The sequence below is a fragment of the Camarhynchus parvulus genome, chromosome 6 (assembly GCF_901933205.1).
Source record: "Camarhynchus parvulus chromosome 6, STF_HiC, whole genome shotgun sequence".
Taxonomy (NCBI): domain Eukaryota; kingdom Metazoa; phylum Chordata; class Aves; order Passeriformes; family Thraupidae; genus Camarhynchus; species Camarhynchus parvulus.
In genome coordinates, this window is record NC_044576.1 from 23394495 (window position 1) to 23416976 (window position 22482).

The window sequence follows — 22482 nt, forward strand, 5'->3', positions numbered from 1 at the left end:
AGGTGATACAGCATTTGCATTCATAGGTTGTGAAGTGTTTTACAAACATACTTTTGCTAAATCTGACTCCAGAGAAATGCTCGTGTGATGCTGGTGAAGGAGGGCCAGAACTAAGACACACACTTCAAAAGCACAGACTGGATTTCAAGTACAGTGTTGGAGCCAAAAACCTAGCATCCCTATTCATCTCCAGCATCTATCCCCTTCCCAGCTGGGCAGAGGTTTTAAGCAGACTTGCTGAGAGCAAGCCAATAAGCAGAGCAGAACAGATACTTGTCAACATCTTCTTCCACCTACCCAGGAGTCATTTACTGCAGCATTCCCATTACACCCAAGGTCAACCTTTCCCTCCGGAGCTTAAAAAATTACACCTGCCATTGAAAACTTGAACTACCATCCTACCTCTGCAGCACCAGACATGGGAAGTGTCACAAAACCCCTCTCAACCCAAACTATGGTGCATATGACAGTTTCTGTAGCCACATTAAAGGCAGGGAAGGCAAGCAATGAAGTGCACCCCAGCCAGCCTTCCTAGCACCACTTTCTACCAGCAGTCACAACAAGGCAGGGAAAGAATAAACGGAGGGCTGTCAGTGCAGAGGAACGGGCAGGAAATGAAGAGAATCCAAAGCTCCTGATCACTGCAGAACAAAGGAGCCATGAAAAGACTGCAGCAGCTTGGAGCAAGAACTCTTTAAGAGAGTAAAACAGATCCAAGCAGCTGTTTGGTTTTGTGGCTCAACTGTATTTTGTTGCTGGGTGAAGCATGGAAACTAATGAAAAATAAACCAAAGCCCTTACTGAGACAGAGTAAGAAATAATACCTCAGAAAAGGGAAAATAATGTTGATAGAGCATCTGATGGCAGCGAATTCAGCAAAGCCACATCTCTGAAGTCAAGTTCCCTTGACTGGTCACATTTGGATCCTTCTAATTCTGATGGGGCAAAATCTGTCAAAACCTTTGCGAGCAAGAGGAAAAGGCTCTCTGCTGATCTCCCCTAGGAGGGCTGCTTAACTGGCTTACCACTGGTAAGAAACTCCAGCTAGTTTGTAATTAGCACCATCAGCTTATGACACCTTCCCCACAGAAATACTCCACTACAATATGGAGCCTGAAAAATGAAACCTGGCAAATGAAATCCCAGCTTCTAAGTCACAGGACAGGACAGTTTTCCTAGCTAGGTTTGTGCTCTGGGTGGTAGAACTGGACTAATTTTCCCTCTATTTTCAAGTTTGCTGCAGAAGGAGCTCCATGTCTGGTTTCCACTGCATGCAAAGCACTAAACTGAACTGCAGAAGACCCCTGGGCAGCTAGATTGTGTCCCTGTAAGGGCCAAGGGAAAGTTCAGAGCTGCTCTGTCCAGATACACATTGTTTCAGACACTTCCAGGGATATTTCTAGGACAGTAATACTGAGCTAAGCATATATTTGCTGAGTCTTGGAAGAAGGCCCTCTTCTTTTTTCTTTCCCCCACACCAAAGCTGCTTTATAACCCAGGCTGTCAGAGGTCACCCTTGCCACTAGAACTCCCACAGAAATTGTTGTGTTTATTCTATTTTTCCTCCACACAAACACCAGGCTCTGCTTCAGCTAAAGCCAGTTATTCAGCTCCTCTTGCTGGGCAGAGTGGTCCCACTCCTCAGGGCTGTGGCTTCCCTTCTTCTGCAGATAATCACACACAGGGTGCTCATTCTTAGCTTCCTACACAACTTCCCAAACTTGTGTGTGAGGAACTGAGACAGTGGTCACCCATCAACAGCAACAGCACAGGAGGCTGATCACTCAGGAGAAACAGAAAGGCTCTTCTGAACTGCCACTGTCTCATTCTGTCCATGAGCACCCTCACTGCTTACATCTTCAGTCCTGTGGCTGTCAACTCAAGACTACTGCTTTTTGTGAATAAAGCCCTTTAGGTGACTCCTCCCTATACAGAAGAAATAATAATAATTTAAAAAAAGAGTGCATGGAAATAGGGAAGGAAGAGAGAGAAAAAGGATCTCCCATGAAGCAAGACAATCAAAAGTGTTAAAAATCAACTCTAGAAAAGAAGGTCCCACAATGTTTTTGTTTAGCAGCTCTATTTTTAAGTCTACAGATAAAAGCCAGGAAGCCACCATTACAATTTCCCCTTACAAACTACTTTGACAGTAAAAATTACATTTTCAAGATTACATACATTTGGTTTCTGTCAATGCTGCAGGAGATACCACAAACATACATGAGGTTTCTAACTTAAACAAACTGGAGATATGGGCCCCCTTGTAATCAAAGTGTAAATTCTGTTTTGTTTCTCAAAGATTATCTCTAGCCAGTGGACATTTTGTATAAACCAAGATTTGCTGAAGGGAGCAGGGGAGCTCTCAGTGGATGTGTCACTGAAGAGGACTGATAATAGCATTCAACATATCAGATTACTATTCAAAAGTCTTTAGAAATGGTATTTGACACTTCATGACTGATATGTAAAGTTACTGTAAAGACTTAACTCAGATAAATGGTTTCATGAGAGAATCAGCAGAGCATCAGACAGCAGAATGACACTGCTCTGAGTTACACTGACAAATCTGATATATCATGCTGGCTTCATTCAGCTTCTGTGACAGGCAAGAGCATAAAACAGAAGTCAGTGAACCATCCCAGACCTACCATTGAAGTTATAGGCCCAGATCTACAGAGAATACAAAAGCGTATAATTTTGGTTCATTAAGTTTTGACTTAAGAATTACTAGGAAAAAAAAAAGACAAACAAAAGGATAATTCGTATTCCCCAACTGCAGCTTCTGTTACATCAACCTCAGTGTTGAGGTCAAGTGGGCAGAATAAACTTTACTACATGCTACAAAGTACACACACCAGCTAAAAGGCTGCATTTAGAAACAATGGGATCAAAGTCCTACCCCCTTTGAGCTAAAAATCGCAAGAAGGCAGCTCTGTTCTTAGAGAGATCTCCATCCAGAGATCTATTAATTGTCAAGTTCACTCCCATTCCTTTATCACTAATTTGCAGGCCCAAGACGCCTTTCCCAGCTGAGCTGAAGGTTCCTTTCTGGATTTAGAGCTGCCCCAGTAAATCCAAACAAGGCATGCATGAAGAAGCAAAGTCCGTTTGGCAAAGAGCTACAATACACATCTGTCACATCATGCATTATCCAACTGCAACCTACTTAGGTTGGAAGGAAAGGATTACTGTGTGTCATCCTCTGTCCTCCCCAGACACAGACACTATTTAAAATACACACAACCAGAAGTTTTGCACTATTTCAACCACCCAGCTCATGCCTTACTGCTGTAGCTGTGCTCTGCGCAGCCCTCCCAGACACTGTGGCAACTCAGTGCTCAGTCCACTACTTATTCCAAAGCCTCAATTCCCTATCAATGTGTCTTTCTCCTCTTTCCCTTCCTCCTTCCCAAAAGAAGGCAGGCTTTTATTTTGCTCTGGTTCTACCTAAAATCTCCTGAACAAACACAGTAGAGAACTGGGATCAAAATATAGGGACAGATCTTGGTGGATCACTTGGAAAACAGCATGGACAGCAGAGAACAGTACCTGTGTCCTTGGAACAGCCCACAATACTACAGAGGGGCTTTTTTATAGCAACAAAGATTTTCCCCCAGAAAATGCAGCCCAGCTAGGGCTGTCCAGCTGGAAGGTGTGCACATATACAGGACAAAGGATCTGAGCTGCACAGTGCCCTGCATAACAGCCACATGGACTACATGGTCTATACAGATGTACCCAACAGACCTGGTACAAGGAAATCACAAGTGTTTGAGTGTTGTGGATCACTTTTTCACAAGTTTTTAACATCTAATGTCCTTCTGTAACCACTAGAAGAGGAGAAAAGAAGGAAAAAGGAAAGAAAACAAAAAACCCCACCAAAACAAGAACACAATCATTTCATGTTCCTCCAGCAACACCATGGTGTTTTGCCAAGCTGACGCCTCTTCTATAGATAAACAGCAATAGCTCTAAAACTAAAAAGACACTTTAAAACCAGTTTTTGAATACAGAGCAGAGTCAAAACAACCCATACAAAACTTGATCTAAAACCTGGCTAGGTTAAGCACACCCATGTTTCTTGTCCCACCCATTTTAAGATGAAGCTTAATGAAGTGCAACTTTTCACATAAAAATAATTTATAATACAGCTATTAAACCATCATATGATTTACAGCAGAGCAAGATGACCTGTAGCCACCTTGGCAATGCTCATCATGTAGCGACAGGTCACCTCTGTAGTCACAGTGTAATGAGGACTGAAATACTTCTTCTGTCTTGCCCAGCCTGTTCACTGGCTGTGATACAACATACTGGCTGCAGAAAAATGAGGGATGAGACTTTTGACTTGTTAAATTTTAGGAGAACTTAATGTCAATGACAATTATTTTTGGATAATTGCAGATCTTGACAACTTTTTTTTTCCCTTTTGTGTAGGATTGCAGCTTGCATGTGGTGAGCAATTGGGTACATTCCAACACATTCCCTTTAAACAACCTATTTCTGAGTAAGTTTTCTTTTGTTTCGCCTGATGTATTTCTGTCAAGTAGTAAAGGGGAATCTCAGAAGAATTTTTAAGCATTGGTTACGGCATTTTCCATACCAAGTAACCTGTTAGGACACCTCTCTCCCAGAGGAAAAACCTCAGGACAGCTAAGATGAAGCTCCATTCCCTCCTGAAGAAATTGTACTGACTTGGCTGACAAAGCAAGACACTGAACCTGACAGAGCCTGTGAGGCTCCTCCAATCCCATCTGTCAAACCAGAATTCCATATTTTGCATGTGTGACTGAGTACATTGAAGTTATGAGGTGTCTTGAAATGGCAACCTTGTCCCTCCTCTGGCTGTCTGGATTTATACTTAATGTCAGGTCAAGGAAAGCAGACCTATGGTTTTACAGCTCGAGTTGTAACAGAGCTTTGGTAGCTCTTTCAAAATCTTCCTCATTCTATCTTCCCAGTTCCCTTGGCACTGGTTATTTCAGATTCCTCCTAGTCTATCACCAAGGTGACAGACTTGCCCTGACATTTTCAAAGTTCTCCACCACTGCTGCTCCTCACTGGCCCTTCAGTGACTCTTCTGCAGAGCCACTACAGCCACCTCCTGCCTGCTTTGCTCCTTTCCCAGCCTCTCAGCACACACTGCTCTTGCAGAAGACTCTTGGCACAGCAGCTCTGTGGCATTTCAACCAGACTCCTACCAAGTGCATTCCCAATTCAGTTGTTCCATCTTGAATTTTCAAGCCTGTGTGCTGTGCCTTGCTTTAATGCCCTACTACACACACTCACATGTTCATGTGGATTTCCCATTCCTTCAAATTCTGTGATCTTTTCCCACTCAGCCTCATGCCTTTCATATGATGCCTCATCAACCTGAGCAGGCTCCTTCCTCGATGGTATCAAATAACCTGAAGCTCTCAAATCCTTCCTAAAAAAAGCCTTACCTACCCTGATTTCCTGCCTTCCCAAACAAGCTTAGTTTTAGTCCTTCTCTAAAAGCTTTTAAAAATACTGAAGAAGGATCATTTTACACTGTGAAAACCCCTTTGGTTGCAGTAAGATTCATGCCAAATTGCCACTAGCCCACGTTCCTTTGATGCACAGCTCTCCCTCTCTTTGTTTAGGCTGTAAACTCTTTGGGACAGGAGCCTTGCCTTGAAGCAGCTAAAATACCACGCACGTTTCCAGCCCTGCACAATCAGCCTCATCTTTCCCAGGCAAACAGCCAGTGCTCAGACATTTCTGCTTCCAAGTTCTGAAGCCCCATTTCACATTCCTCTCCTTCACCTCTATTTTGTAAGTTTTCTCTTTTCTGCCTCCATTAATAAGCGTGGAAGTTTTCAGCAGGGCTCCAGGAGCCAACCAAATAAGGGAATAATTTCCTTTGCTCAGTTGGTGCTTGTACATGCCCCCAACTTTCTGTGACCCCCCCTGGTTTGATAAGCTGGTAGGGGAAGGGATAGGGGGGAACTGGGCTAGAAATTAGCCAATTAATGATTTCTCAGCAAAATGCAACAGTCCCAAACCTACATCTTCCAAACCACAGAAGAATTTTCTTTCAAAATACTTTCCCCTCTGTCAGCAGTCTGTGTTTGCCCTCCCCCACTCCTCCGCTCCACCCCCCCTTTGTCAGACCTGCTTCTGGAAAAAGTCTCTCTGTTCCAGAAAGCAATGCATTAATTCAACATGGACTTTGTTTTACTTGCCTAAATATGCAGAGAGAGAATGACTGTCCACAGTTATCAAATGTGTTCATCTGCAGACAGAAGCTCCTTAGCCTTTGTCCCTCCTCCCTTCCCTGCTTTTTGTTTTAAATAATAGAAAACCTTGTGCCAACAGATAGAAAAGAACAACAATGACATTTCTTCTAAACAGCTTTGTATTGTGCATGCTCTTACTTCAACCAGGCAAGGACCAGTAAGCATTTACTACTTTCCTTGGAGAACAGAGTAAAAGAAAACCCAAACAAACAAACAAATAAACAAACAAAAAACCAAACAAACCCCAAAAAAACCCAGCCAAAGGAGAGAACAAACTAAGTCTGAAGCTGCTCTGCGCTGGTTTGATTTAGCACAGCAATGTCACTCACAGTCTTCTGCTCTGATTGACAAACATTTCGACACCATCAAGCACAAGCAGGAAAGAGTGAAAACAAGGGGAAAAGTCCCATGGAGGGGGCTGCCAAAGAGGGCAGAGCAGCTCTGGTGAGATGCAGGAAAGTGTAAGAGTGCACAGGCACATCAGCCAGGTTTGATTACCAATACTGACTAAGTGCTCTTTCCACAGCTACAAAACTGGCTGAAGAACCACCCATCTGGCTAGGACATGGGGTTCCAGTATTAAGACCAACTCAGGATGGGATTCAAGCTTCAAGACCACTGGGTTACACGGCTGCCTTCCCTCTACACACCACCTTTGCCCATCAAGCTCCCTCACTCCCTAAGATAGACAAGCAGTGGGAAGTTCTAACTTCAACTCTTTAAATGAATACCTTATTCCTTGTGCTAGGAGCTGCTCCTAAATAATTGGCTCATTTGGCAGAAATTCAGCCCATATATCACTATATTCTTGGTATGAATAACTTTAAAGCGCTTGCCTGCATTGTAACCGCTCCAGTTGAAAGCACTGGGCACAAAACCAAAGCAGCAATAACTTAGGTCAGATATCTGGCATAGAAGACAGGCATGTAACATCCCAATTTTACCAATCAAACTGTAAAAGCACAAATGACTTTTCATTAAATTAAGCCTGTAAATAATCCTAATTTCCCTTCCAGGGGAAGTTCCAAATAACTGCATGTGTAGAATTACTATTTAACCCTGTACAAAACATGAACTCTGCAGCTTGCAGGTCTAATGAGTGTCAAGTCTGAGGAAAACTACAAACTTTCAGGCTTCTCCTCACAACCCATATTGGTATTACTGGAGCTTCAGAATGTATAGGAAAAAGTTTAGAAAATGTACCACATTTAACATTAAAAAAACCACAAGCTTTGCAGCTACATAAGAAACACAAACCAATGTAATCTCTTAGATCTGGGCACACCACAGACCATTTTAAAGAGAAAAGTTCAGCAACAAAAGTCATCTGTTTCTCTTTGTAGAAACAGACTACAGCTGTTCCCTTTGCAGATTTTTTTCAGGTTTAAAAAAGGAGCACTACCATGATATTCAACAATTTGTCTTTCATGTTTCTTATTCACAGACCCAGTAACATTGCTTCCAAATATCTGGAGGTCAGAGATGCCTACCCTCTTCAAATGGCTTTGGAAAAGTTAGAAATAAATAAGCCATATACTACCCCAAATAATTTTTCCCCATCAGGCACAGTCTAACAGGGAAGCAAACACTCTTCCCTTCTGCACTCCAGCTTTCTCAGTGTTTTTAACATTCAAGTCACTTAGAAAATTCTGCCCTTCAGAAGCAATGCTGAATTCCTTTGATTCTGGCCTTAAAGTGATTCTACCACAAGCCTAACTGATAAAAATGCTTATTAGTGGTACCCAAACATAAATACAAAGGAGGCATCCTTTACAGCTTGCTTTTAAACTCCAGTGAACTCCTGGAGCTAACCCTTCCAGCAGCAAGGACTATTTCAAGAAGAATATTGCTGGGTGGGAAGAATTTCAACCAAAATGTTTAATTGAGTTTGTTTCCAAGGAAGAGGCCAAGTGGGGAAGGGGAAGCTGTTCTGCTTGCGTTGAACAATCCTGTTTGAACAACTTGAGTTCTGCTGTGCTTTGGAGCAAGGACTTGAAGGTTGGCAGGGGAGTGTATATGTACACTTCATGCATTCTGTCATTTCAGTGCAAATTCACCCAAATTTGGCCTTGTTAGAAGTCTTCTGGGCTGGGCTGGGAGGGGAAGATGGGAGAAAATCTCTCCTGACCTCATGTAAACTGTGTTTTGTTAGAGAACAGCAGGCTGGACACCCAGAGAGACTCATACTTTCAACAACTGCAGTTTGGAAGGAGTAGATGTCTGTACAGGCTGCAGCTCTGCCAGATCATGAAGCCACAGTCTCCAACTTGTGCCCATTTATTCAAGCCACTTTCTTTATTTCCAATAAGCCTGCTCTTGTAAGGATTCCCTAACCTATCATTTCTGATGACAATAAACAGCTTATTTTTAGCCAGCCTGGCTAGCTGTGGCTGAAATACATTGGGGAGACCTGTATATAGAAGCAGCTCAGCCACAGAGGGTGCCCCAAACCTTGGACAAAATCACAGATTGCTGAAGTCTGTGCCAAGTCCAAGTGCCAAGATTCAGTTTGAGATAAAGCACATATTCTCCAACACCCTCAAAACCCCAGCCCTGCTTGGGCCTAATAGGGAAGAAACTGTAATGAAGCAGGAAAAAGGCAAAGATGGAAAAGATTAGGGCAGCCTGCACTGGGGGAGACCGCCAGAGAGGACGTTGACACTGGTCAGAGAGCAGGTCTGGAGAAGATGCACACAGATGGTGGGCATCAGAATGCAAAAGGGAAAACCTGGGAATGCAACTTAGGTCCTTGAGTCTTACCAGCTGACTGCTAAGGGACTGGTTATGCAGTCTTAATATTTTATGGAGTTTTGTTTGCAATATTGTACAAATATAAAAGAATGCATTTGTTTTCACCAGTAAATAAATTGTTTAGAAAACTGATTCCCATAAATTCTCCCAGTTAAATTGCCAGGAAGCATCTAGCAGAGTTTGACAAAGCAAAGTCAGTAGCTCCCAAACAGCTGGGGCACAGAAATAAGCACACTTTTTTTTCCCCTAAGACAGCATGTGTGCTTATGAGGATTTTTTGGCGCCTTCATTTGGTGGCTGAGAAGCAAGACCTTGTCTTCTGAAGGTAGTTTCAGTTTCTGCAAGGTCAAGCTATGGTAGGTAGAACACAGCTATTGTTGGTTTTGTTTCCTCAATAATAATTTGAAACAAAGTTAAAGGGTCACTGAAAGGCTAGGCGCGCTTGAGACAGGAGTCTGCACATGGTATTATCATCACACCCAGGATGTAAATTTGCCACTTTAAAAGTACATTTCTTAATAGGAAAGGGCACCTTTCCATTAACTGGGAATCATCTCTTGTGCTTACATTCGGATCCATTCCCTCAGTAAGGTTGTCTGAAAGTTACAGAAGTGCAAATGGTGCTTTGTCCCACCTTTCCTTTCCCAAGGGCAATGAACACATCTGGATGATTTTCCAAGCGGAGCAGGAGATAGATAGGGATGCCTTTGGTCTGGGAAAGATGATTCACCTGCTCTTAAGAAATACTTTGCTTATAGGGCTCCTCAGACTTCACCCAAACACAAGGTGCTCCTCCCTACCCTGCCATACTCACTGTTAGACCCGCAAAAGCTGAAAGAACACGCAACAAACCAAACCAACTAAAATGCTGCTACTGGTGGCATTTAAAATACCTAGGAATGATGCCAAAAATTCCCCAAAGTTTTCAAGACTCTCTTTAGTACCGAGCACTGCTTGCAAGGAAGAGAGGGGACTGCAACTGGAATGATTTACATCTTTCCACACCACACACTTTTCCAGCGTGCACATCTCCAATCACAGCTTTCTGGCATTCAACTCATTTTAACAGCCCTGAAAGTATCACTTGCCCTTACTGAGGCAGGAAAGACTGAGCACAAATATGCCCAAGTTAAAACACAACAGATGTGAGCTTCCCCAACAGCACAAAGTCAGACTGCAGAGCTACCCTCGATAACCAGCCTCCAGCTCCTGAGTGCCTAATCCTGGCTCCGAGCCACCCTCAAGCTGTCATGTACGAAACCCACATCTGAACTCTGGAGCTTTGGCCCCTCACTACCAAAGTGCCAAAGATGCAGGTCCCGACACACAGCTGCTGGAGCTGCAGTGTGGCTTTTGGTGGCCCTGAGTGGCTGGTGCCAGAGGAAGCTGTGAATTCACCTCGGCTCTGCTGCCTGTTGACTATCCCGCCCAGCGTCCATCGCCGGTCCAGGCGCCTCAGGTGAGCCTTGCGTCGCTTAGAAACTAGTTTGGAACATGGATGGAAACAAAACAAAGGGGGGGAGAAAAAGAAGAAAAAAAAAGTGATGGGAGGGTGAGGAATAAAAACAAAACATGGTATTTACAAGCACTGGTCTTGTTAGTGGGAATAGGTTAGGTGGGATGCAGATGTTTTGTTTTAGTTTATACAGTACAGTGGAACAAGTTAACTTCTTGAGCTTGAGCAATGTGAGCCATCCAGAACTGTCACAAATTGCCATTCTTGCTATTGGTGTTTCTTAAAGAGCAGTAATTATAATTTTTAAAAAATTAAAAATCAAAACCAAATACACACTCCAAAACAAGCTGCACAACTAAAGACAACTTGTCCAAGGAGAGTGCAGTGGCAGGACACATCATCCTTGCTGTTGTATCTTCTAATTCAGCTGCATGATCTTTGGGGAATTCAGTCTATTGTACATGACATCAAACCCAAGGGCTCTAAACCTCTCTAAGAAAAATTATCAAACTATAAACAAACCCACAAACTCTTATGTAAGTTCCCTCATAAGAGCAGCACTCAGGAACTGAACCTAAGTGAAAAGTCTGATGTGCTTGCAAGACATGACTTGCATTCATTGCCACAGATGGTTCTCATGATCAAAACTTCTAATATACAGATTACAATATCAGGAAAAAACTAACCATGCAATTATTCAGCAGGCTCAAGAAGCTAACAAGCCAGGACTGAGTGTTAGTTACATACTCAAACAATAACTTATGCTTAAAGTATAAACAAAGACAAGACACTTATGGAAATGGCACTGTGAGAGCAGCTGTGCACAGAGGACACCACTTGTTTTCTGAAGCACATACTTAGATCTCTACTCAGATTCTTCTTCTGCCTGTACAGGTGTAAAAGACACTAGAATCATTAGACTGGCACAGAAACACAGCCAAACACTTTTCCATTCAAGGGCTTCCATCCCAATTTGGCAACTACTGCAAGGCTGTTAGGGGCTGCTGCAAAGCAATGCAACATACTGCAAGGGAGTGACAGCTGAAGTGCAAACACAATCATTTTACCAGTGGTGCTGGGAAGCTGTTCATAAACTTTGATATCACATCATGAATAATAATTCAATTCTGTATATGTGCACTTATTTAGGGATTATATCCTTATACTGGAGTAGGCGCTGTTGTCTTCTAGAACTGTGCTCTGTTGGCAATCAGGCACAGCAAAATTATTTGATTGGGAACTCATTAGCTGGACAAGAAAAAAAATAACTTCACCAAAGAATGGCTTTTGACTTTTTGTCCTTTATATCTGTCAGGGACTTAGACCAGACTTTTACATCCAGCCCACTCTCCTCAATTTCTCCTTTGCTGTAAGGCCCAAACCTTTCCTTAACACCCTAAGCGGAGGTGTGGTGGATGGTGTTGAACAGGTACATTATCTAGTCTCTGGTACTCTGTACTTCCCCTTTGATCCCACATTTGTCAAAAATCAACCACAAATTTTCAGACGAGCCAAATCTCAAAATTTTAGATAGCTGTGGTTTTGGCTCATGGAAATCAGTGATCCTCTTGGAAGCCCATGGAGGGACAAAAGATGAGCAGATTTAACCGGGTGACTTTCCCCAAATCAACAGGACATTATACTGCCAGTTACACACATGATACACAGGGAGACAACACAGGACACCTCACTAGACACACAGATTATAGCAAAGAGAGAGAGAAGTTAAGTTGCAATAAAGCTGCCTGTGCTAGGAGGTTTCTATACAAGAAAGGAGGAAATGAAATGCTGAATGTAAAGGCTTGCAGGGCGGAGAGGAGCAGAAGGGGTTGAAACTGCCTCAAGGTGTCAATACAGAGCAGTCAGCTTGCTCCTTCTGACACTGGGAGTTTGGAGGATTTAGCCATCCAGGAACACCCCTTGAAAACTGTGGGTCACACAGATCCACCACATCGTGTCCTCACAACGCACAGCCATCCCCAGTGACAGCCCTTTTACACCACAGTGATGCTTCTGTATGAGCCAGGGTTTTTTCCTTAAAAATACTGACTTTTGTCATTTTGCCCAGTCTTGGACTTGGTTGGTCATGCCACAGTCACCAGAAAGGTTGCTTATTAACAAGTGTCTACACCTTTCCAGAGATTATTTTAACATGTATATTTTATCAGCTCCTGTAGCTGTTAAATGTTTCTTTAGATTGCTTTCTGATTGTTTTCCAAGCCTTGCAAGATGTGTTGGTCTAAACACAGGCCCAGGTAATAATCAGTCTGCCTTCATCCAGACAAAAACGCTGTGCAAGCTCAGGTGCATGGAGGAAACACTTCTGTCTTTCTCAGTGAACAGACTTTTTAAGAGACACATGAAAATATTACTGCTATATTAGTAGAGGCAGGATTCTTAGCAAGATGTGTTCAGCACTCCTGGGCCTGCCACAGCAGAGCAGACTTCAAGGTTTGCCTGGCTTGTGGACTTGTTCCAGGCCTGTTCAAATGGGGAGGGACAAGGGGCTGATACACAAAGCTCCCTACATCAGTGTTTCTGTGCTTTCCAAGCTGGGGGAGCAGAGATTGCACAGTTGCAGGAAGTCAGTGTCTGTTGGAGTCACTCAGAAAGTTGTGTAAGCACTAAATTGTGGGGCTAAGGCATTTATCCACTATAAGTGCCTTCCCACTCAGTTACATCAGAGTCCCTTTCTCCTGTCTGCCTGGAGAGAGCTGGCAAGTTTTCTGTCTAAGTACAGTCACTTTGATACACCTTTTTAAAGACAGTGAATCCAAGTAATTACTTCTTCTCCTATGAAGTAATTATATGGAGAAAAGCAGCCCAAGTAAAGAAAAACTGGAGGGGAAGAAACAAAGAATGTAGGAAGCCTCAGCTTAGATGGCTAATAATATAAACCAAAGTTACTAAAAAGCAAGCAAGCAAAATCTGGGGCACCTAAAAACAGCTGCAGAGGTTATGCAATTACATCTGTCACTGAGATGGAACTGAGCAGAAAGGGAAGGGCAGTCTCAGGTTTCAGCATATCTGGATTTGGAGTAAGGCAGGGAGCAGGACTGCTGACCATCGCTGAAGAGAGCAGTGTAATGGATTAAAAGGGACTGAGAGGAAGAAGATAAGGAATATTTTGATAGAGTTTCCATTACCCAGAACAGACTGCTGGGTGGCAGCATCCCCGTGCAGAGTACACTCCAGAGGGCAACATGAAAGAGGAGGAGAGCATGAAATGAAAGCAGTTTAAACTATAAGGCTGTCAAGCACACACCATGTTCAAGAGTCAGGAGAAGGGAGGAAGTTATAGACCAACAGTCAAGGCTTTCTTCAGTGCTTGCAGAGCAGAGCAGTAAAGTTCTGTTCTTTAATAACAAGGAAGGTTTACTCACTGCTTTTGCATTCACTGAGATGTTGCATCATACCAGACTGGTTCCTGACCTACCAGTCTACAGCCAGTCTGTCTCTAAACCAGGATATGGGTAGACTTGAGCAGGGAAAAATGAGTTGCAGAGACCAAGATTTCAATAAGCCACAGATGTCACCCTTGGAGCCCAGCACAAAGTCTGGCTCTGCCTGTGTGCTGTGTTAGTGGGCAGATGGTCACCCCAACACATCTCTAAGCCTCCTGCCTGTGCTAAGGAAAGGTCAGCTGAGTTTCACATACATTTTACATAAGTGTCACGTCAAGAGGACCTAGATTTAGCAACAGATTCACTAGAATGGAGCAAATCATAATAAAAGTGTCCTTTGTACACAGTTGCTACATGAGAAGCCCATTAAGATGTGGTTAGTCTTTCATAATGGAATTGAGGAACATGCAATGCTGAACTATTCAATTTCTGGAACCTGAATTAAGCATCTTTAGGTAAAAAAAAGAAAAAGAAGAAGAAAGCAGTGTGGCTAAATACATATACATGACAAATGGCATCTCACTTTTAACAGAATGAGACCATACCAATTAAAATTACCTTTCCACACAACCACAGACCAGAGCAAACAGCAGTGAAACTATTTTCAAAGATTAATTTAAAGGAAATTAATGAGAAGCAACCATTAAAGTTAAATCTCACTCCTTTCAATGGCCTGTGGCTCTATCATGCATCTCCTACCAATTAGAAGCTCTCACTTGGGGGAAAAAGCATAAAGCAAGAGAATACCAGTTTTCTCTTGGTAATAAAAAGCTTTCCATACCTTCCCCAAATTTAGATGTGTTGATGTCAGAATCATCTCTGGTTCCATTTTGGGATTCCAGGTATGTAGCAGGGACCCATCCCTGCTCCTCTGCTGTGCTCACAAACCACCAACCTACAGAGAAAAGCAAAAGAAGTTTCTCAGTTAACATTCAGAGAAACAAGAATAATAAAATGCTACAGAGAAGATGACAGAGTCAGCAGCTTTGGTGCCATGTTTGAGGTATTCTGCAGTTTCCTAGAACAAGAAAGGGTTTAGTGCTATCATACCATTTCTAGCAGATCATCTCCCAGTGGTAGTGTGCAGGCTTGCTAGAAAAAGGGTGCAATGAAGCAAAAATCAATTTATTTTAAGAAATTCAAAGTCCATCCATGACAACTTTGACTGAAATTCCCTAAGTCAGTTGCACCTAGCTGGTCTTGCTATAAGCATATCCACAGTATCAAAACACTTTGTATATGTAGATATGTACATGTGCACATATTAAACAGCACAAACACTGCCCAAACCCTAATATGAAGTATTACAAAAGGCAAATGGGGGAAACAGCAAGCACATTCATAGAAGAGCACAGACTTCAGAACAGGATATAAAAGTGCTTCTAGAGCACTTGTAACCACAGCTGGTGTTTAACAAACATGACCTGAATTCAGTACCCTGGGAAGCTGGAAAATACTGCACAGAACAGAAATAAAGACAGAAAAGCCAACTGAAATCTGACTTCAGGCCATAAGTACCAGTTATTTGTCTTCCCACCTGAACATCCAAGTTTCAACCAGTATCTACAAAAATGTTAAGTATTCAGCAATATATATGGATATAACCTTTGGGTCATATCTGTGGATGGATGAATAAAATTATATGCATGCCAGTTTCAGATTAAATGCATTCCAACTGTAACTATCCTTGCCTCCTTTCCTGCTTGATTACATGGATTTATTGAATTCTCCAATGATTTTGACATAGACTCACTCACCCAAGAACTTGCTGCTTTCAGATAAAAGCACAACTAGATTCTCCTCCATTCAGATACGGTCTGAGTTAAGACAGCAGGAAAATAAAAAGTCTAACAGGTAAGCAAACCACTTCTGTTGCCTGTGATATCTCAGTTTCCCCAGAAAGCATAAGCTGCTTTGTCAGGACCATGCAAACTGTTGTCCATTACCACCCCTCCAGCTTCCCCAAAGGGAGTTGGGAAAGCAGCTATTTCTGTACATGCACCTCAGAACAGTCTATACACGTTGATGGCTGTCATAAACACAGCAAATTTCACACAAGCCTGCCTGTGAAGAGCAAAGGTGCCAGCCTGGGCTGTAAAGAGATGGGCACCATGACTAGTGAGCTGTGAGGTGGCCACACATCCCTCCCACAGCTGGGATCCCACAGCCCAGCCCAGCGAGGGGGAAAGGAAGGTCTGGGCTCTGCTCCCATGCCACATGCAACTGTCTGTAAGAGAAAAACCACCCTGCTGAAACAATGCTCAAGTGTTCATGCTAAAAGTCATCCAAGTTCATTCCAAAGCCTGTCATGGAAGATTTTACCAGAGAACAGTAGCTACAAACCCTTGCCTTCCTCCCTGGGGCATGTGGCTGGGAGACAATGGACCCCAAGCAGCAACCCCTCACATGCCCCTGGGCAGCTCCTAGGCAGCTCTATTTATTTACTCTCCAAATTCAGACACAGATTTCCATCTTCTGGCCCAGCAGAGGTTTGGAAACTTTGCTTCACAAGGCTCATGGTTGGAAAGTTTAAATTTAGTTATTCTCCCTCAGCAGGAGGTGGACTCTCCTGCCACGAAGCCCGCCACAGCGAACATGCAGGATCTGCCAGACCGTTTCAAAAACACGTCCTCATGGTTGTTCCTGATTTCACCAGTAACATGTCAACGTGGGTAGCAAACACAGCTTAGCATACACTTATAATTAGGCACAAAATGTGAGAAGCTGGCTTCCAGCTGATATTAATTAGACTGGAATAGTTTACCTAAACTCTTCCTCAGAAAAGTTAACATGAGCAAAAAGGACTTGCTAACACTTAAAAATGTACATTTGGGCCAAATTCAAACCATGGTAAAACCATCTTTGGAGAACTGGATGGCACTTCCTTGACACCAACTCCGTGCTAGCCCATTTCACAATACACCTCCTCTGGTTTGGCTCACTAGCCTCAGAGGCAAGTTTACATCTTCTGCTTGGAGCCATAGTGTAGCTGAGCCTCCATCCATCTAAACACGACTCAGGCTAAAGCTCCTAATCATCACAGAACTCATAAAACTATAATTTCTTTCTAAAGATTTCTTTTATGAACTCTGCACAAGGGTAAAGTATAAATGAGAAACCTCCACAGCTACTGAGAAATCACAGCATTTGTCCAAGCTCAGGGAAAACCAGCCCCCCCTCTGAAATTCTCTTCTCCAATTCCAAGCTTGCTTCTCAGAAGGACAGAAGAAAGGCTTTAATGTAGCCCATTGAAATAGCATGTCAACAGAAAAATGTGTGTTTTGCTTAAACAGATTAAACAATTGAGAAGACTGAGAAGCTTCCAGCAACACCCCCTGGCAGCAGAGAAGTCACAAATGGGTGCTCACAAGCAAGATGTGCAAAGTCTCAGAGTGGCCAAGCAACCACTGTTGAGGCAGCACATCCCTTAAGACAATGGGGATTATAATTACAAAATGATTATGGCACATCCAAGCCATAACCCTATAGAAAGGAAATTACAGCACAGTGCAAGAATTGACTCCTAGCAGAAAATGGCTGCAGTGCAGACAAGCTCCTCAACACAGCCTGTGCATGACAGCCACCAACTGCAGAACTCTGCTGGGCTGATCATGAAGTACTTGCTCTGCACCATCCCCTCACTGAAAGCATTAGGGCAGCTGCTGTTTGGTACCATCACCTCTTCCCCCTCTCACTCTCAGGTTCATGGGTATTCATGGTTTGCAGACAAATTAGACAGAATGGTCTTAGTTTGCACCATTATAGCCCAAACTTTTTGCAAAGAATCCCTTGTCCCATCCCCTGCCATCTTTCCCAACCCAGAGCATCACAGAAAACTTGCTTTTGAAACATAGAACAAAACATTGCATTTATTTTGAGTTCTCCCTCTATGCTAGAGTTTAGCTTGACTTCACAATTCATTATTAAAACCATTCTGCAGCAACATCTGCAGGGAATTATGTAAAGTTATCTCTGTGCACTGCCAAGCCAGACTGAGGTTCACTCTTTCACTCACACCATCTGTAAAAATTAGGCAGTGCTTTACAGCTTGAGTTAACCCTTACAGGTGACCCTGGTTCTCAGGCACCAGAACAACTCTAACACTGATGTGGCATGGATGTCTAGACTGAGACTCCCAAGCCCTCATCTCTGATGAGGATTTAAAGGGAGTTTGAGCTTCACAGAGGCACAAAGGGAGCTGTAGCCACTGTGTCCAGACCAAGTTCAACTTGAGCTTTGCTGGATCACTCAAATTGCCTTAACACTAACCCAAGAACAGAAATTTTTAAGGTAGGAGTGTAATTTTGTCCCCACATATGTTGCTGCTTTGGTTGGCATCCATCAGCATCTGTAAGCCGCAAGAGCCAAGATATCTCCTCATTCACAGAGTCCACCTAGGCTCAGATAACTCCCAGGCATTTCACAAGTTACCAAGAAACAGCCAGTTCCACTTGACAAGCATATAATGCACACAGCAAGATGCTGATTGCAAAATGGACTGGACACACTGGAGACTGACCAAATGACAAAAATACTTGGACTTTAAAAAATCATGTTCTTGCTCATAATTGCATTCCAAGTCCTCTTCCCGAAAGGCTTTTGGAAAAGCAAAACAATTAAGCAAACGTTAGCCACAACGTGCATCATGGGAAAATAGTGGAGCACAGTTAAAGGAGTGTATTTTATGCCAGTTTTGCTCATGTTTGCATGCATCCTTACCCATTCATACTTCAATAGATGATACACATCAACAGGAGAACAAGCTATTCCCATTGAAGCCTGTCTGATCACAAGATGCTACAAAACACTTTGAATACAAAAAATTGCATGATCATGCTGAACTCTGGTTTCTAATTCTCTCCTCAAACATTAATTTCTCTGTAGACTTTGACTGTCATTTTATGAGCTTAACTAAAGTAAACAGGACTGATAGCACCACTGTAAAAGGGCATGACTATTTCTCCAGCATGAGTAGACTAGACATTCTTCTAAACAAATACTTAAGTAACACTCCACCTCTCAAGAGTCTTGAAAAAATCCCACTCAAGCAGCAGTCTGGTACATTTGACACATGGTCTTTGGGCTTCAGAGAGCTGTTCATTTTCAAGTCCTTCTGCCTTGGAACTCTCTCGAGAGGTTTTTTTGATCCAAAAACATAAATTGTCCTACAAAACAGTACTAGGTGCAATTAGGTCACTTCCAGACCAGTCACACAGACCTTTTCATACACATGGCTGATCACTTCCCTTCAGAGATATGATCTACTTCATTAAAAACAGCTAAGACAAGGGTGCTGCTGCACAGTTGAAGGCACTTGCTTTTTCCAGCCCTCCAAAGCTCTTGCCACACACTACATATATATTAGATACACATAGGGCAGTCTCAGTAACTACCTCTGACAGACCCCTGATGAATATGTAGAAGCAGATGTATAAAGGCACCAGAAGTAGCTTTTACAAGAGGGATTTTCTGCAGTAAGCTTATTCTCACACTCACTCCTGTGTCTGTGTGCTGTTAGACACGGCCATTGTCCATGCTGGCCCTGCTCTCTGTAAAAGGCTTTTTCAGTCCCACACACTTGGAAAAGGCACAAGGTTTAAACCACTGAATTCATATGAAGGCCAGTCTCCAATTGCTGAGAGTTTCATTCTTACAATTCACAAAAAAGGCATCTTTCTTTGAAATATGGAGATACATGCAAGAGGTCTTTGTAGCACAGAGCTAACTGCAGTTTAAGGGTACAGAAGTTTGTGAGTGACTCACTGCAAGGCAGACTAAGGCTGTCATCTTAGGATGAATTTTTAAAGCTAGTGAAATATTAAAGGCATCTTTCACCTCAAAACAGATAATGTTTCCCAGCCTGTGTGCACTGCAGTCTTCACTGCAGCCACCCCTCAACCATGGAGCAATGTTTGTCTTGTTTTAGAGATGAAAGTGGGGCCCAAAGACATGCCCCAGAAGAAACATATTTGTGGAAGACATCCCGCTCTAACACAATTAAGATCCACAGCACAGCTTCATAGCCTTTTATGTGCCACATGTTTATGGGCCATAGATTAGGATTCCAGATCAACCATGTATTATGATCCGTCCAGCCAGTTCATGTCCTAGAGCTACATGCTGGGAGTGTGGCTCACATGGGAAACCCTAATTCCAACAGGAAGTGTTGCCACCCCAAATGTCTCTGCCTGATTGCTCTAACATTCAAGAGTGAAGACTGTTGCCTTGCAACTACTGTGTTTGCACTCTAGGTACTAAATCCTGCTTTAGGAACTCAGGAATGAAATTCAGCACCCCAAGTAACTCCTTAACACCAAGAGGTTTTTTAATTTGCTCCTGAAATACCCCAAGAGCCAACAGTGCTGTGATAGGGCAGAGCTGTTGGCTTTTTTTTTTGTGTAAGAGAAAAGTTAAAAAAGGATCACTCCTGTCCCTTCTTTCCTGGTAGCCAGGCATGGGAATTTGGAGATTCTACATGGGCTATGAAAGAAGGTCTTCTACCCCAGTGGTAAAAAAATTAATGAAGAAATACAAACACAGAAACTCTGCCTTTTTAGTTTTTAAAGAGCACTTCTTGTTTAAAGAAGACAGTTAAGATTTAAAAGGTAATAAGCAAACATTTTGCTCCTGGTACCAGTAACCCCAACATCTGAAGGATATACCTTAGAAACCACACACCTATTCCATACTGGCCATACAGCCACAGGCTACAGTCTGCCCAGCAAGCTACCCTCAGTATTTAAAACTGAGTATTAGTTTTAATATTTAGTGAAGAGAGTACACATTGAAGGAGGATGAGCGGCTGCACACTCGTGTGCCTTGTGTTCAACTAAAAATCTACAGGTGTCCCTACAAAAATGTAATAGAAATCTGACCTTAAGAGTATCACTCTGGAACCCTGACAACCCAATGCACACACGGACTGCCCTGGAAACACTTTTCTTTCCCTCCTTAGGGAGGGTCTGAAAGCTGAGTTATGTTCTCATCAGAGTACAGGCTGCAGCAGTTTTTGCTTAATTTGTTGATTCAAACAACACTTGAGAGCTTCCTGAGGAGAGGGAGAAGATGAGGAGCAGGCAGGGGGAGGTGGAGACTTCTGGAAGGCTGAAATTTGTTGATATCATTTTTTGGCTATTAACAGGACAGAATTTTGCCTTATGGAGCTAAAAGCTGGAACAAAAGGCCAAGAGCTGAGACCACAGTTTGCTGTCTCCACCAATATTTGATAGTAACTGCAAATGCTTAAGGCTCAGCAGCAGCATAGGGAATTGCAGTCCTTGCACTGCTTCAGGTGTTACTAAGCACAAGGAAAACAGAAGTGAACCCCAGAGTTTGGGTGCTGTATTGTACTCTTCCTGTAGTGACTTGTTATTAAGGTAACTAGCTGAATTTGCTGCCCTAATCCTTCCAGTCTGTCTTCTTCCTACACTTCTACTGCCAATCTTGTGCCATTTGTAGACAGAGAATTCTCAGCTATCCTGTTAGCGAATCCTATTGCTGCTGCTCCTACAGCTGGCTGGCATGGAGAGCCCACTGCATGTGAATTAACATGCTAGTTAATGGTGCCACACAGGTTCTTCCTGCGCCCAAAGCAGCTGACTAGGTGTGTACATAAGTGTTTGATACAGACTCCCAAAGTGCATCACAGATTCTGGCTGAAATATCTGGCTTGTTCGAGTTGGTTTCACATCACACATCATGCATAAATACACATGTATCTATGTGGAAATTCACACCCTGACCTCTGCTCTCAAACACATATTATCCTTGTCTTCTGTTGGGATTGGAATTGTGTTACCTAGTACTTTTGGAAAAAACAGAAGTGATCGGAACATGGGAAAAGTTCATGGGAAAAGAGAAAGCTGGATAATATACAACTCAGCTCTAATACTTTATGAGTTACATCACTAGCAGAGACGATGGATATTCTGAGTATTAGACAACTAGGAAATACCACAGTACTGTATTTATTCAAATCTTATAAGCTAGTAGTCAACAAGCCTTCCAGAGGTGCACATTTGGCAAAATACTTATATATTTATCTCTCATTAGAGTGACACATACTTCTTGTGTCTATGTGCACAGGGAGTTGTTCAAGTACAGCACACAGTTTATCTTTGTGTTCTGATAATACAAACTGATAGCTACGGACTCCAAGTGCTATATCTGCAGCTATTTGCTAGAGCTCAATTGTTACCCAGGGGCTTCCCCTCCCTCTTTAAAAAATGGCCTCAGATTTGTGTATTGACACAGCTGGAACAAAGCAATCTGCCAAACACGTTTTCTAGAATTGGCATGTACATCCACAAAGCCATCACATAATCCAGTACAAATTACACATTGTGTTCTTAAAGCAGGGGAATCAACTACACTTAAAGCAAAAGAATCAACACACTACCTACATTAACAGCTATGGAAAAGTCTTTGACATTGCCTGTAAATCCCAGATCAAGTCCCACCACATTCCACGTCATCAGCTTCTCTTAAACTGTGAAGTACTCCAGTCTCCCCAAGACAGGAGAAGATGAAAGCATCATTTGCTAAGCCTGCTCATGTCCAGCTCCAAAACACACACAGCCAACATGCCCAGGGAGCTGGCCAACATCCCCAG

The 22482-nt window shown here is 42.8% G+C and overlaps 1 protein-coding gene across 6 annotated transcripts in view; it reads right to left on the reverse strand.

Moving 5' to 3' along the window:
• Positions 1-22482, reverse strand: part of SH3PXD2A (SH3 and PX domains 2A) — a 235230-nt gene that overhangs the window by 13237 nt on the left and 199511 nt on the right. For 5 of the 6 annotated variants that reach the window (XM_030951063.1, XM_030951062.1, XM_030951061.1 and 2 more), the window contains 2 exons: positions 14653-14766; positions 10410-10493 (listed from right to left, as the gene is read on the reverse strand). In XM_030951063.1, the coding sequence (XP_030806923.1) occupies positions 10410-10493; positions 14653-14766 (198 nt within the window). The remainder of the gene's footprint in view (positions 1-10409; positions 10494-14652; positions 14767-22482) is intronic. The other variant, XM_030951064.1, reaches the window with a different exon arrangement.